The 15,843-nt window shown below is 37.9% G+C and overlaps 1 protein-coding gene across 4 annotated transcripts in view; it reads left to right on the top strand.

The window, feature by feature from the left end:
* Positions 1-15,843, top strand: part of LOC124550931 (kinesin light chain) — a 396,765-nt gene that overhangs the window by 368,105 nt on the left and 12,817 nt on the right. For 3 of the 4 annotated variants that reach the window (XM_047125729.1, XM_047125727.1, XM_047125728.1), the window contains one exon: positions 11,338-11,471. The exons of the other annotated variant lie outside the window; for it this stretch is intronic. In XM_047125729.1, the coding sequence (XP_046981685.1) occupies positions 11,338-11,471 (134 nt within the window). The remainder of the gene's footprint in view (positions 1-11,337; positions 11,472-15,843) is intronic. 4 annotated transcript variants of the gene reach the window in all.

Genomic DNA, 15,843 nt, shown 5'->3' with positions numbered 1-15,843 from the left:
ACGTGCCACACACCAGTCGACTGCAGGAGTGCGATTGTCACTCTCATTTTTATATCATGACTTTCAGTTTTGATCAAAGAGAGAAAGCTGCAGGTGGTATAATTTTGTAGCAAGGTTCTTGGTGAAAGCATCATCATTTGATGAAATTTTCTGTCTTCCTGTATCCATATTTATTTGCAATATTTGTCTTTTGTCATACATTCCTTTTTGTCTAACTGGTTGAGTTCCTTCGAGATGAGGCAAATTATGTGTGTGTATTTGACCTTGCCCGGCATCTATGTAAACCTTTTTGCTTAGGTGACTTTTTATTTATTTCATTAGATGTGTTGCTCAGTTGTACCAATACCGTTGTACATTATCTCCCCCACCCCCACACCGCACCCCCAACCATTTCACCTCTCACCCACTGTCCACAGCTGCAAGGGTAGGGGGCAGTTACGTTTACCCTTATTTGAAATTTTTTTTCAGGGTTCCAATATAAACCTATCATTTCACAACTGTCAGATGAATAATATTATCAGCATTTAAAATATTTGACAACAGTTCTTAATGAGAGATTATTCTATTTGACATCTTTCTTTCAAATAGTATTCATTGTGTGAATTAGTGCAGAGACAACAATTAGACATCACGAGAGTTGCAGGTTCAGAAATGTACTCATCAGTGAGAGTTGCAAGAGTCTACGGTTCTCTATTATATGTTTTATTTTGTTGCCTCACTTTCAGAAAATAAAATCATTTCTGCTAATCATTATACAGCACTTTGTTATACTTTTTCGCTGTTTCTGACCATTAGGCAGTGTGTAGCTGTGTATTTAGTTTGTGCTCCTGTTTTGCCTTGCATCATTTGCATGCAGATTTATCTCTAACTTGGTCAACCAGTTATTATGCAGCTTACAGACTTTTGAGTTCCTACTATGCCTGTATTTTCAATAGTTTATGGTTTAGTATCCTAGTGAACCCTCCCTCCCCCCTTCACCAACCTCCTCCTCCACATCTCTCCCCCCCCCCCACCCCCCACCCCCCCCCCTCTCTCTCTCTCTCTCTCTCTCTCTCTCTCTCTCTCTCTCTCTCTCTCTCTCTCTCTCTCTCTCTCTCTGGGTGGGGACCAACTAAGTAAGTAAAGAAGCTGGTTTTTTATTGCCATCCTCTGAATTTAGCAAAATGCGGCAATAACGTTTGTGACCGTATTAGCTGCTGAATTTTGCACATGGTGAATGGGACATTTTGGTTAATGGAAGCTAATAAATACAATTTACTGGTGTCTCTTAGAACATTTTTCTCATATTCTTAGACGGTCTGAGGAGGAAACCTCACAAACTGTTTGCACATATCTAATTAAATTTTCTTCATTGGAGATTTTCTCCTATCATTCCTTTGGAAAGAATGTAGTTACTTCTAGCGATGTCTCGATTGTTGACCCAATTTTTATACCTTCCTGTTTGCAATTTTATACTAAATATAAGTGTTACGAACAGTACATACCATTACAGTATACGATTTCTGAGACAGGAGTTTTTGCCTTCACTCGCCAAAAGCGTAGTACAGCTTCTTGTGAATTGTATTTGTAGCTACTTTTATGTATCTGTGTAGTTAAATTTATGAAGCTCTCCAGCTGGCAACCATTGCAGTGCAATTGTAATTTCTATCAGATTTCTCATTCTTATCCTTGCCACTTGCTTTTGGTAAGTGGTGGCTTCTTGCCCTGTCTCATTGTAAAAAAACAATTACGAAGGTAATGGAAATGCAGTATTTGTATGTCTTCCGAAGGTGTGTTGAATGCAGATGTGTACTACCAAGTACTGTATGACTTATGTTACACAAAGTAATTTACTTCTGTATTCTTGTGGTCTTACATTCAGACATGTGCACAATATTTTTCACTGTTTAGTTTGTAAATCTAGCTGGGTATTAGTAATAGAAATCAGTTGTTTATCTGATAATGAGTGTAAGTTTATTTTTTTGAAAACTACTTACAGTTTAATTGCCTGTAGAGGCTTTTGGTTGTGTCATAGTTGATAGTGTGACTGGTTCTTTTGAGCGACTGATTTTAAAAATGTTGTTCTATGATAGATTGCTCCAGAAGACATTTTGTTCGGTAATGATTGAAATTGGTGAAATACATAGTGGTGCTTAATGTGACAGATGCCTGTTGATCTTGCCATGTATATTTTAATTGATAATGTTGATGTACAGTAATTGTAAAAGAAGTGTTTGTGGCTTCCATTCTTTTAGTAAGTCTGCGGTTAGCTAACATTGCAGATTTTAGCAGGAAGCAATTTCAGGCTTTAATTCCAATGATTTGGACAATTATTTTCTGTGATGATGTCCTCGTGTTGCTTCCATTGTATTTGCAGTTGGAATCCTGATATTGTATTGTTGAGATACTTTGTGAATACTGTTGAACTGCTTCAAAGCTTTTATTAATATTGTTGTTAACTGTAATAAGAAAATGACTAGTGAGGAGTTGATTATCAAAAAACCATAATAGTTATAGTGCTGTTTAAAGTAAAAATTCTTTGCCAATGAAGAAGGGAATGAATAAAATGTTTGATGTCTCGGAGTGGATGTGACCTGCTATTTACAGATAGTGGACATTTGTTTGTTTGCAGAATTTGGTAAAATTTGGAAGTGGACTTACATCTTGCATTATTTCTAATTGCTTGAAGACAGATCTTTTTAAAAATTCTTTTATTTTTGCACTTTGCCTGATTTATTTTATTGTAATTATTTATGAAATACATTCTTTCATTATTACTACATTCTGTTTCCTCCTCAAATGGTTACTACGGGACATAGTAGTCTGCTGAAGGCTATTTGTCATGTTTTGCTCTTCACATTTTCTTTATTGTGCCATATGCATAAAACTGGAATGCATGCCAGTTATTTCTCAGTTTGAAACGAGGAAATTAATGTTCGATGGGATGGATTGACTGACTGCTATAACTGAGCCTCCAAACATATCGAAAAACACCCATTAATAGTATGTGTAGCTTTTGTTTCTAGATTTATTTTGTCACAGTTTTATTTGAATGCGAGAGGGCGAGAGGGGGTGGGAGGGACCAAGGGTATTAAGATAGTGGCAATATAGGTTGAAGAGTAACCCAAACTTCAGAAGGCAGTTCAATGGTTAGCTTCTATAAGGGCGAATACCAATTTGTAGATAGTGCATCTTGGCTGGCTTCATAATTTAACTTGCTGAAACTGTTCCTGAGAAACATTTTTAGCAGCACAGAAACATCTTGTTCATGATGGCTATATTTAAATTTAATGTAACTGAACTCAGATTATGTCAATCGTACTGACACTGGATTGGGTATCTCCTTGTAATCTTCAGCTGTATAGAACACACAGCCTTCAGCAGCCACTGATGTTTGTGGTAAATGAAATCAATAAAACCTCTGAAAAGTGCATAATTTTGCTGGTTAATAGTCTCTATTCAGTAGCATCTCAAAGGTTGTAATTTTTTGTTGTATTTTTGTTTTTAATAAAATATTTTGTTATTGAATTAAGCGTTCTGTTTGTTACTTTTTTGTATTAATTCATGGTCCTCCATTCCCCTCTTTATTAGTTTTGTTGAACTTGTTTTCATGCTGGCTTGTACAGTGGTCCCAAATAACACTGCAATAAGAAAATTGCTGATGATGCTTAAAGAGTGGTTGAGTGGGGGGTTCTTGAATAATCCTCATAGATATGATGCAGTTAAGGGAATGTAGGCAGCATGATCTAATACACTGTTAACTTTTTTGAACAGTAGATTTACTTTCAAGCCATTTCTCATTTAATCACTGGAGTCTGCGTAGGCCCGTTTCGTCATCTGGTTTCCTGAAACCACACACGAGGCCTCCGCATCAGTCGCCAGCAACACTGATCGTATGGCCACATGGGCAGTGGACATTGTTAATTATACTCCTCAGTATGTTTCAGTTGTAGGATTTTCTTTGTGCACTCGGAGATCTGTTTTTGAGATTTTACATATTTGCTTTTGCCAAGGGTAAGAAATGTGGAAGCACCAGGCCCCGGATAACCAGTAGTCTGCTAACACATCCTTGGTGAAACCCAAATCCATGTACAATATCTGAATTTGGAAAGTGGGAGGCTATTTGTGGCCTCGAGAGTGTCAACCATGAGATGTATGTCTACTTTGATTAAACATTGTGACATATTTCAGCAAGTAGAGTGTTAGTTGCCAGCTGCCATCAAATTCCAGTTCTTTTTTGAGCACTAGGGTCTTGCTGTTTCGGATGTAAATGCAGAGCCTCATCAATCAGTTATTTTCTTTGAGCTAAAGCAAATATATGTCGTCTTTAACATAGATTTCAGACTGACTAATTGTATTCTTTCATTTCTGCACTCATCTAGAACTGTCTGCATTGTACAGTTGTTGTTGTTGTTCATCAATTAAAGGTGACAAATTGATGTATTCCTCCTCCTTGGTGTCTGGTTTCTTTCACCTTGCACAATTTTCTTGACAACATTTATCAGATTTACTTTTCTTAATGAATAGTAATTAATTCTGTAACTTTCGGATGAAGCTAATGTGATCCCAGAACTGTTGTTATGATGTGGAGTGAGTCAGTTTACAATTATTAGACACTTACATAATGAAAAACCACAACATACTGGCCGTTTGCACGGCTGGCCGTTTGCACGGCTGGCCGTTTGCACGGCTGGCCGTTTGCACGGCTGGCCGTTTGCACGGCTGGCCGTTTGCACGGCTGGCCGTTTGCACGGCTGGCCGTTTGCACGGCTGGCCGTTTGCACGGCTGGCCGTTTGCACGGCTGGCCGTTTGCACGGCTGGCCGTTTGCACGGCTGGCCGTTTGCACGGCTGGCCGTTTGCACGGCTGGCCGTTTGCACGGCTGGCCGTTTGCACGGCTGGCCGTTTGCACGTTCAGAGTGTAGTTTTTCAGTCATATCAATATTGCAATCAGGTGCACAGGTGCAGTGCTTTCCCTCGACTTTGTCCCGATTCTTTTTCCTCTGTCACTATCTTCATGAACACGGATTGGGAACAAATAACAGAACTGCTTCCACATCTGCCTTGGGCTCATCTTCCTCTGGGAATAAAATGGAACATTTCAACAAGCCGTCAGTGTGGGTCCATTAAATATGTGACCTGTGGGAGGGAAGACACTTGCATCTCGTGTGACTGACGATTTTTGGGCTAAATCTGACTGTTTATCAAATCTTCTATTTTGTACTGGCTAGAACATTTTCCTAAATTTCTGCCTGAAAACATTAGTTTTGGGTGTGTCTTATTGCAGGATACTCCATAGTTAACACATATATGTTCTGTATATCTAGAGGGGTTAATTTCTTAAGTCATGTCAGACTAACAAGAATGGTCCTCCAGTTACATTCATGCATATATCTCTATCTGGCATGATGACTCTTCTACGAAAATGGTGTTCAGGTGCTTAAATTCTCTCATCTTGACATTGATTCCAAAGATACTGCAACTCTTGTATGATAATACTGGCAGTTGAGAATGTAGGTACTCCAAAATCAAAGCTGGCAGTAGACCACTCCCGCCTTCCCTCCCCTACCAAAGAAGCTTTTTTGTATAGTTTCAAAAGTTCTGCAAGTTTCTTGATATAAATAACAGGATAATGATTTTTAAAAGTGCATCGATAGATACTGAATCAGTTGAGTCATGTAAGAGACTAACGAACGCCGCGGTGTTTGGCTATTGCTAAATATGTATTAAAATTCTATGTATATTCTAAACTCCTCTGCACCACCTTCCTCTTCTCTCTGCCCATCCCATCTACTACTCCCTTCTCTGTGCCCCCTTCCTCCCTTCCCCATCCATCCTCTTAGCTGCGTCTCGGGGCTTGAGCCCAGTTTATTGTTATTGTAAATGAAACCGAGATTTGAAATTCAATTTTCTTAACACAAATGGGTAAATTGTTTGGGATAAATTGTATAGGAAGTGTGAGGCACGCCTTTCCAGCTGTTGGATTTATCAGGCTAGTACCTTCAATACTTACATAGTTTAATCTGTGAACGGATAGGATTGCAAAGTTTTGGACGATACAGATTCGATAGTAGTATGCTAATCGTAAGCTGCTAAGCCATAAATAAAACTTTCCTGTTTTAAAGAAAACAGTGAGAAAAACAAAGCAGCACATTGTTATGAATAAAATTATTTGAAAATACATGTCAGGAGAAAAAAATATATGTGGGAGAAACAAATTGTGTAATGCTCTATCATAGATGAAACTGACTTTGAGAAGGCAGTCAGATCTGCACATTTCCACAGCACAGTTGTTGTTTAAAACACTGTATAGCTTATATCCGTCTGAATGGTTGTTAGTGTCGTGTAAAAATTTGAAATAAATTGGTAAAGAACTTTTCAAGGGTTTTGATGACAGTCTTAAAGAACAACTTGTCTTTATGTAGTTGTGTAGATAAAGTATAGTAAATGACCAGAAAGTAGTAATGGACTAATGGCTGAAATAGAAGTTCCGGAGTATTCCGACTGACACAATGGCTGTAGTTGCAAAGTCCAAGAGTGGAACCTAATGTTGCATACAAGAAATTTTATAAAATAAAAAGAAAGGATGGCAAACATGAACACACACAGAGAAAATTCTAGTGTAAGATTTGATTAGAAAATTGGAGGAAAGATGATGAAGCAACAGAGCAGACACATTCTAGTCTGAATGAAAAAAGGTGGATGGAGTGTAGGCATATTGTACCTTGAGACTTTAGAAGTCACTGATGGAGACTGTAATGCTTATTGTTTAAGACATCAGGAACCTATCAAGTATATAGTGTTTTCTTCCCAAAAATATTTGGCTACAGGACACTGGCTGGCATCACAGTTTGTTTTCTTCAAGTTTCAATATAAACTTTCATAATGATAGTTCGTGAATAGTGCAGTGTACACATTTTTTCTAAGAATGCTTTGTCTTTTGTTAATACATAAATTGACTCATTTCACATCCCACAAGGGAACCTTCTTGATCATATCTACAGAGTATGATGGATGGATGGATGGATGGATGGATGGATGGATGAAAATGAAAGAGATTAAAGAGGTTCATCCGTTCGATTACAGTGTCACACATTCAAAATTGTGAACAAGGGGTGTTATAGTAAATGCAAATCCATTACCGGGGTAACTATTATGCTCTAAAATTCTATATCAGTCAAGAGTTTAAACAGATACACCGCAACTGATGATGATGATGGATCCAACTGAAGGATATTTACTTAAAAACTAATATTGATAGCTACTAAGCATTTCATCACTTCATCTGAAAAAACTGAAAACAATGTGTGTTTCTTTGCAACTTAAGCTGAGTCATTCAGTCATCTCCTGCCTCGAGATGACTGGGTGTTTGTGTTGTCCTCATCATTTCATCATCATCCAGGAAAGTGGCGAAATTGGACTGAGCAAAGATTGGATAATTGTACGGGCGCTGATAACCACGCAGTTGAGCGCCCCACAAACCAAACATCATCATCATCATTCAGTCATCTCCACACGGTTTGTCGCCACTGAGCATTCTGCCTTACTGATGCTGTTCATCAGTCCTCCGTCATTATTGGTTGTGATAAATATCATTGTGTGCAAGACGTAAGGAGGAGGATTGTTTGTATTGTAAAGAGCTAACATGTGACATACTAACTGTGGTGTACATTGCAGGCATAATGTAGTTGTGTGATTGCTGTACCGTCTTGTTGTTCATTAACGTCTGAAGTACAGTGGAGTTACACAGCTTCTGTAATATTGTGCTCAATGTATTTTTTAATGGCAACATACTAGTAACTTAGTGGGCACCATGCTTGAATAATGATATTTTCGTGTTCTCTGTACATTACCAGAGCAGAGTACCGTGTGTATTCGTGCAAAATTTCAGAAAATATTTTGCCTGTATAACACCAAAAAGACTGCCAATAGCTTAATGCATTGATAGCAAACATGAGTAGTAACTCACATGAATAATGTTTAATATTATGTTTTGTAATAGAGGGTTATTAGGTATTTCATTGGCTGCTTCTGCAGAGGAAATAACCTTCTAAAAAAGGAGTGTGTGGTGCTATACTGCATGTATATGTAGATGTGTGTGTACACACACACACACACACACACACACACACACACACACAAGCATAGCTCAACAAAAATAGTTGCTCAAGTAGTTAAAATAATCTTTCTTTGTCTCAGTAGACCCTACTGACTCACTGGGTGTGTGATTCGGGTCTAATATGTAGTTCAGTTATGTGAAGAGCCATATGTGACATGGTAATTGTACATTTTACTAGCTTTAATCTTCCACATACAAAGAAATTACCATAAGTTATGTACAGGAAAAAAACCACGTTCTTTGTTGTGCATCGTGTGAAAAACGGGTATACTGATTCTCATTTCAAAATGAATTTTTTACTGGTGAAAGTTTGTGCTAAAGTTCTGCTACACAGTATTAAAAGTGGGGTATGGAACATTCCTTCATATTAAATATGTTAAAAACTTTCGATGTTGATCAGTATTAGGAAATTACCAGGTTGTTGCCTGCCTAAGTTTGTCTGTGGTACACTGTGTATTGAACTTCATTTCTTTATTAACTTGTAGTTTGTGGGTGGAACTATTACTTTCCCTTTTCTGTCTTATAGGTGTCTGCTCAGCTTCTTTACTGTTTCAGATCAAATATTCTACTTGATTTGTATCGGAAACAATATTATGCCCCATATGATGCTAGTATATTTGCAGAAGTTTGTTCTGTCAGTGCACCATAAGATTTGTGGAATTCTGTTCTTTAGAAACATTCATTTTGAAGATAAATGAAGATGATTATCTACAGTGGTGTAAATTGTAGTTTTTGGGAATTCGTTTTATTTAAGTGGAGGTTGCAGTATTGCTTTCTGTCATCGCTAACATACAGTTACTCCTGATGAACAAATTACATATTGCATGTTTGTGTTACAGAGGATTAATTTAATGAAGAGAGAGTGCTTTGTTCATCATGTAATACAATTTCAGACTTTATCTTTGTTTAGTTATACTGTCACACACTGCTTTCTTCTCAACCTGCCCCACTTCATCCACCCACTTGCTCTGTCCCTAGTCCTTTCCCCTTAGGCTATTCTTATATACTGAGCAAGGTGGCAAAGTGATTAAGGCATTGAACTTTCATTTGGGAAGGAGCTGGTATCAAAACCCAATATTGCAATTTAGATTTCAGCACAATTCCCATGACAGAGGGTTACTTTAATCTCTAATGACCATGTTATTGACAAGATGGTAAACAGGAATCGTCTTACCTTTCTGTTCCTACATCGTTCCATTTCCTACATCGTTCCATTTCCTACATCGTTCCATTTCCTACATCGTTCCATTTCCTACATCGTTCCATTTCCTACGTCGTTCCATTTCCTACGTCGTTCCATTTCCTACGTCGTTCCATTTCCTCCGTCGTTCCATTTCCTCCGTCGTTCCATTTCCTCCGTCGTTCCATTTCCTCCGTCGTTCCATTTCCTCCGTCGTTCCATTTCCTCCGTCGTTCCATTTCCCGCGTCGTTCCATTTCCCTACATCGTTCCATTTCCCTACATCGTTCCATTTCCCTACATCGTTCCATTTCCCTACATCGTTCCATTTCCCTACATCGTTCCATTTCCCTACATCGTTCCATTTCCCTACATCGTTCCATTTCCTAGGCTAATCAGATTTTCTTCTTCATCCACTTCCTCTTATATTTGTACAGTCCCTTTTGCAACTGTCTTGCCCCTACCACACAGTGTGTCCCCTTTGTTTCACTTCCTTAATTTTTGTGGACAGAGTCCATAACTCGTTCAATAGAATAACATGTTGTTAAGTGAAGATTATTGAATGAATAACTGGGAACAGTAATTGTGGTTGCTTCGTTTCTAAATTTTTCAAGTGGCGTGAAACTCATTCTGTCATTTATTAAGCGGTATTGTTATATTATCCAAATCTGAAGATGTAGACGTCTTCTGTGTATTCTATCTGAATGTGTGTAATGATGATATGAGATTTCGTCAGATACTTACTTTTCCTGTTTCATTTTATGAAGTGCAATTTCTCCTCTTCTTTTATCATTCTTCTTTTTGCTTTTGTTTACATTTTCCATTGGCTCTGTTAGCTTTGCCGTAATAAATTACAAGTAGTGTAGTAGTAGTAGTAGTAGTAGTAGTAGTAGTAACAAATTATTGCACTTTATCGTTCAATATTAGCAAAAACACTTCCTTTCAGTGACTGCTGCACGTAGTATCAAAGGTAAATAACAAAAGTGAGTTGTTAGGTAGTGGGTGCTGTGGTAATTACAGCTGTTTGAATTGGAATGCACGGTAAGTTACCAATAATGCCATACTGGAAAAGAGAGGTGGATTTCACTTTTACCATAGCCCATTGATACAAGGATCTGAATATATATTTTTATATTGGAGGTAAATTTCTCTGTCTGTCCTTTACTTCTTCCCAAAAGATAAGAAGTTGAAATACGTGAATATTTGTATAAAAATAAGGGTGTGGGGCACTTAAAGAATTGCAGTCTGTGTTTCTGAGTGACTTACCATAATGCTTTCTGCTCTGAATTCCTACCTACCAACATAACTTCTGTAGAACAGTTCTGAACCTTCCACTGCATCTTAGTTGCTGTGCGTCTTTAAATTGCTTACATCTATCTTTGCTTTGAAAGCACAGCACATGAACGAAGTGGAAATAATTCTGTACCTAAAATGATCAGTTCTATAAATGGAGCCATTTTTTAATGACTCCTTATAGTAACACTAAAAAATAAAATTGGATATTTGTAGAATGTCTGTACTCAGTTGTGTTTGCAGTCTTGTGTATTATTATAATGTTTGATGTCTAGTTTAGTCCCTAGGCTGTGGGATGTTACTAATGTTACATATGCATAATATATTTTTCAACATATGATACTGAGATACAAGTATTGTGACATGGAAATCTGTATTGGCTGAACACAGAACACATACTCAAGAATTATCTTATACATAGTTCTAAGAGGTACATAATTTAGGTAAAGTTCTCGAGGACAGTAAGTGTCGGATAAATATTAAGTGTGTTTGGAAAGCTTTTATTTGCATATGGCTGTGTATATGATGGTGTTTTAATATTTTAGATTGTTGTACATACGTAAACTGGTTTTTATGTTATCTAATGCTGTAATTTGGTACAGTGTTTGTGATTATCATGTGGTGATTGGAGTGCACCCCTCTGTTCTGAGACTGGACTAGTGGTGGTGGGATCACGCGTTTCTGTTGCCTCTGCTCAAGGGAATTGGTATGCCTGTTAACTGACTAACCTATTCCCCGTCCTATGATACTGGCACATATTTTTGTAGTTGGGGAAGCACAGGCAGCGCAGTTCCTCGTTCTTGAAACTGCGGACAACGATAAAGCGTACGAACGCCAAGCTGATACAGAAGTTCTCGAAAGGCGGGGATGCTGACAGTCACGGCACCGTGTTAGACAACAGGTATGTGTGGTGGGAGGTCGTGTCAGAGGACAGGGGGAATGAGCGTTGATCCTGTCCAAAAACTGATCAGCTGCATTCAGAGGTGGGCCCTGTAGTTTCAAATAGATCTCTCTCTTGCGTATGATTAGCATATACCTCAGATTTTTACTGTTGATGAACCTAACTTTTAGTGTGGGCAAAATTTACTGTTTTAGTTTTATTATTTTTTGATCTAGTGGTAACATATGCACCCCAGTGCATTTTGCAGAAGTGTGAGAGGTGATGACATTGATAAACCATGAGAACTGAATTCCAACTGCAGGAGTGTCTATCAACTAATAACAGCAATATTGTATTAGACCTCCTTTGTTGTTGTTCTCACTGTTGCCCAGTGTATGTATTTCATGTACTGAATCCACAGAAAAATTTATAGAACTTACGAAGTTTACAGTATCTAAAAGAGAGCTAACTCATCCTGTTTTTTTTTTTTTTTTTTTTTTTTTTTTTTTTTTTTTTTTTTTTTTTTTTTTTTTTGGGGGGGGGGGGGGGGGAGGTATTTGGGAGGGTCACAGTCAGATACTCATCAGCTTAGTATTGCTTCTGTAACATCACTTAGGATCAGTGACAGCAGTTTCTCTGTGTGAGCCCACAGGCTGATTGTGGGTGGATCAGACTTGCCAGGAGGTTTAGCGGTGCAGTTACACCTAAGAGGAAGAGTTGCTAAACAAAAACAAATATGAAAGGTATCATATTTGCCTACCTTTCAGTAAGGTCTTGCTTGAACTCAAGAGGCTCCTCCTGTAACCCAACAGTAGCCGCTCCTTGCAATAGAGTAATTTGTGCTGTACATAATGATAGTGTGACCAATGCAAGGGGTAAAAGATTCTGATCAGTCTTTGCACAGGAACAGCTGAGTTAATTCCAAATAGATTACTTTGAATTTTTTTTTAAATCTAGCATTGTAAGTACATTAAGTACATGTTGAAGAATGAGCAGACTAAAAAAAGTAAATTATGTACATACAAGATATCTAACATCACTTTTTGGAAACTTGCCATAAAATTATTTATTTAAGAAACTAAGTTGAACTTTTTGACTTGGCAGCTTACTACACTGATCAATAGTTCTGCTGTCCTCATCATGGGAGGACGCTTGACACTCTTTAAAGTCCTTGCAATGTTTACCAGTTTCTTTTCGTGTAAGAAAAGCGATACTTTCGTTAGATTTAAAGATTAAACGTCTATTGCAAATTTAAACCATTATAAGAGTGTCTTGTTCATGTCAGGGAGCAGAAATTCTTATCCAGTTTTCTGATCTGTACTTATTTTTGGCATTTAGTATCTTCTGTTGTGTATTTAGAAAATAAGATGATATTGAAACAGTGTGAAATAGACACTTCTTCTTCCAGTAAAATAAGTGTTTCTTCAATATTGTAATCAAATAACAGTTAAAATTTACAACTAATGAATGCATTTCACATACCATAGGACATTTTTCACTTGCTATAGCTTTAAAACATGCCTAAAATTCAGTACACTAAAAGACTGAAAGTTTCAACCAACCAGTATAGATGTACCATTATAAACCATTAATACATCACTTCTAGCTTATCCACTATAATCTCTTCTATAAGAAGCTAATTTTAACATTGCGATACAGAAATTGTGCTTGCAGACTAAGGAGCAGTGGTAATACGTTATTCCTCTCTCTCTCTCTCTCTCTCTCTCTCTCTCTCTCTCTCTCTCTCTCTCTCTCTCTCTCTCTCTTCCCCCCCCCCCCCCCTCTCCCCTCCCCCCCTCCCCCTCCCTTATTATTTTACTTATTCATCTACATTAATATTATCTCCTTCAAAGTAGTCTCCATTAGGTGATTGCCAGGCTTCCTTCAATCCCCAAAACCTTTCTAGATCTTAATCTTTCGAATAGCACTTAGCTCTTTCCGCAATGCACTTTTAAAGGTTCTCTTTATTTTTGGAAATGGAAAAACTTGCATAATGCCACATCTGGCAAATATGGAAGCTGTGGCATTGTTAGTGTTTTTTCCCAAAAATTCATGAAAAAGCAGTGAAATGAGTGCAGGTGCAGTTGCCACGAATTTTGCTGTCACACACTTGACACCCAAAAGAACAGAAAAGATTTCATGGTTCAAGGCAATTAAGTTACTTGATATTGCGATATCAACTACTATTTCTCTTATTTGGCAATTGTTCATTATCATGTCTTTCACTTTTTCCACGTTGGGATTGATTGTGGATGTGCTGCGGCACCTAGAATGTTTTTCATCTTAAACATTTTCACCGCCACCTTCAAAATGCTTATACCACTCGTAAACGTGGTTTTACTCATAGCAGACTGATCAAAAGCAATATTCAACGTTTCTAAAACTTTGTTACATTTTATTCCATGTTTATAGCAAAATTCTGACACTTTTTAAAAACAGTCAGTAGTTGCTACTTTTAAGCAAACACCTGTGACCTTCTTGACAACTGACGAGAGACTAAACATTAAATATGGTTACCGGTGTACAAGTAGGTTTCAGACACGTATACCAACACAGCGATGAAAAATTGCACCAGTCAGACTACTACAGTTCACAAAATTACAAATTTCCCAATTCTTGTTAATCACACTTCGTATAACTGGTCACTTGGGGAGAGATTGTAAGTTGGTCTATAAGTGGGGATTAGTCATTTCAGCTGTTGGTCAGCACAACCTACTGGTTTGATTGTGGTATTATATATGTTTAATTCTTCAGTATTATATATGTTTAATTCTTCATTTCATTACCTAAGACTAGAATTTTTACGTAATGCTATTACTAAGACAGTCCTAATTGCATTTACACATTTATGAGAAGTCTGACATGACTTGCTCTGATACACTGTTCATAAAGGTAAGCTCTAACTTGGTTCTGAGCCAAGGCAGGTATATTGTAAGTGGATTTGTGAAACCATGGTAAGTTGCCGCAGTTGCGAGCCTCGGTGTTACAACAGTCAGTCAGTTTTGCAGGGGCTTGGCACTAATTGTGTAAGGTAAGACCTCTTCAGTAAGCTCTCTTTTTTACTAAAAATTCATACTTACCTGTTGTACTATTCACTATGCCCTGCATGATACACTCTTCAGGCACTGTACCAGCTTGATGTAGTAAGTATTGTTGTGGAAATGCTTGTTTGCACTAAATTAATTGGTGATAATAGTAAGCATAACATTAGTCTCCTTTTGCCATACTGCAAGAGGCACGTACTGTCTGCGACATAACCATCGTCGACAAGTTTGGACTGAAACTGGTGTCTTGAGCACCCTCCAAAACATCCTGGAATAATACTTGCCAGAATTTGCAAATTCATTCATGTTACAGTGTCCACTCTTTATGTTCAGCTCTTTTAGAAATGTGAGGTTGATAACTGATAAGGCTAGCAAAATCAAGAAGTTGGTTGTGGTGTTGGGCAGTGAATTCACCAGCGGATGTTAATTTTTTTTCTGGGTATAGGGTAACTTTGATTATTGACCACAACTGTCACTTTTCATTGTGACCTAAACAATTTACATGATCACACTTTATGAACACTACACGTGTTACACTTGTAGTTCATATTTATTTGTTAGCTTTCTCAGGAGTGAGTACAGTGTTATAGAAAAATGTTTGCTGTTAAGAAAAGTTGATATTTATAGTCAAAAATTAATTTGGAACTGTCTAGGGCTTGCTGTTGCACACGAGTCACTACTCCAGTAGTTTCATGTTCTGTAGGTATACCCTCTTAAGTCGGAGAAAATTGAGCTGGTGGGGCTTTCAAGATGTTACAGTTTAAGTATTCTACTGAGTAATCTGTTCATACTTTAACTGAATTTGTTTTTAATATAATGGAAGGAAACATTCCACGTGGGAAAAATTATACATAAAAACAAAGATGAGGTGACTTACCGAACGAAAGCGCTGGCAGGTCGATAGACACACAAACAAACACAAACATACACACAAAATTCAAGCTTTCGCAACAAACTGTTGCCTCATCAGGAAAGAGGGAAGGAGAGGGGAAGACGAAAGGAAATGGGTTTTAAGGGAGAGGGTAAGGAGTCATTCCAATCCCGGGAGCGGAAAGACTTACCTTAGGGGGAAAAACGGACAGGTATACACTCGCACACACGCACATATCCATCCACACATACAGACACAAGCAGACATATTTAAAGACAGAGTTTGGGCAGAGATGTCAGTCGAGGCAGAAGTGTAGAGGCAAAGAAGTTGTTGAAAGACAGGTGAGGTATGAGTGGCGGCAACTTGAAATTAGCGGAGATTGAGGCCTGCCGGATGACGAGAAGAGAGGATATACTGAAGGGCAAGTTCCCATCTCCGGAGTTCGGATAGGTTGGTGTTGGTGGGAAGTATCCAGATA

Source organism: Schistocerca americana, chromosome 9 (assembly GCF_021461395.2).
Source record: "Schistocerca americana isolate TAMUIC-IGC-003095 chromosome 9, iqSchAmer2.1, whole genome shotgun sequence".
Lineage (NCBI taxonomy): Eukaryota > Metazoa > Arthropoda > Insecta > Orthoptera > Acrididae > Schistocerca > Schistocerca americana.
This window is presented reverse-complemented; position numbering and strand designations above follow the sequence as displayed.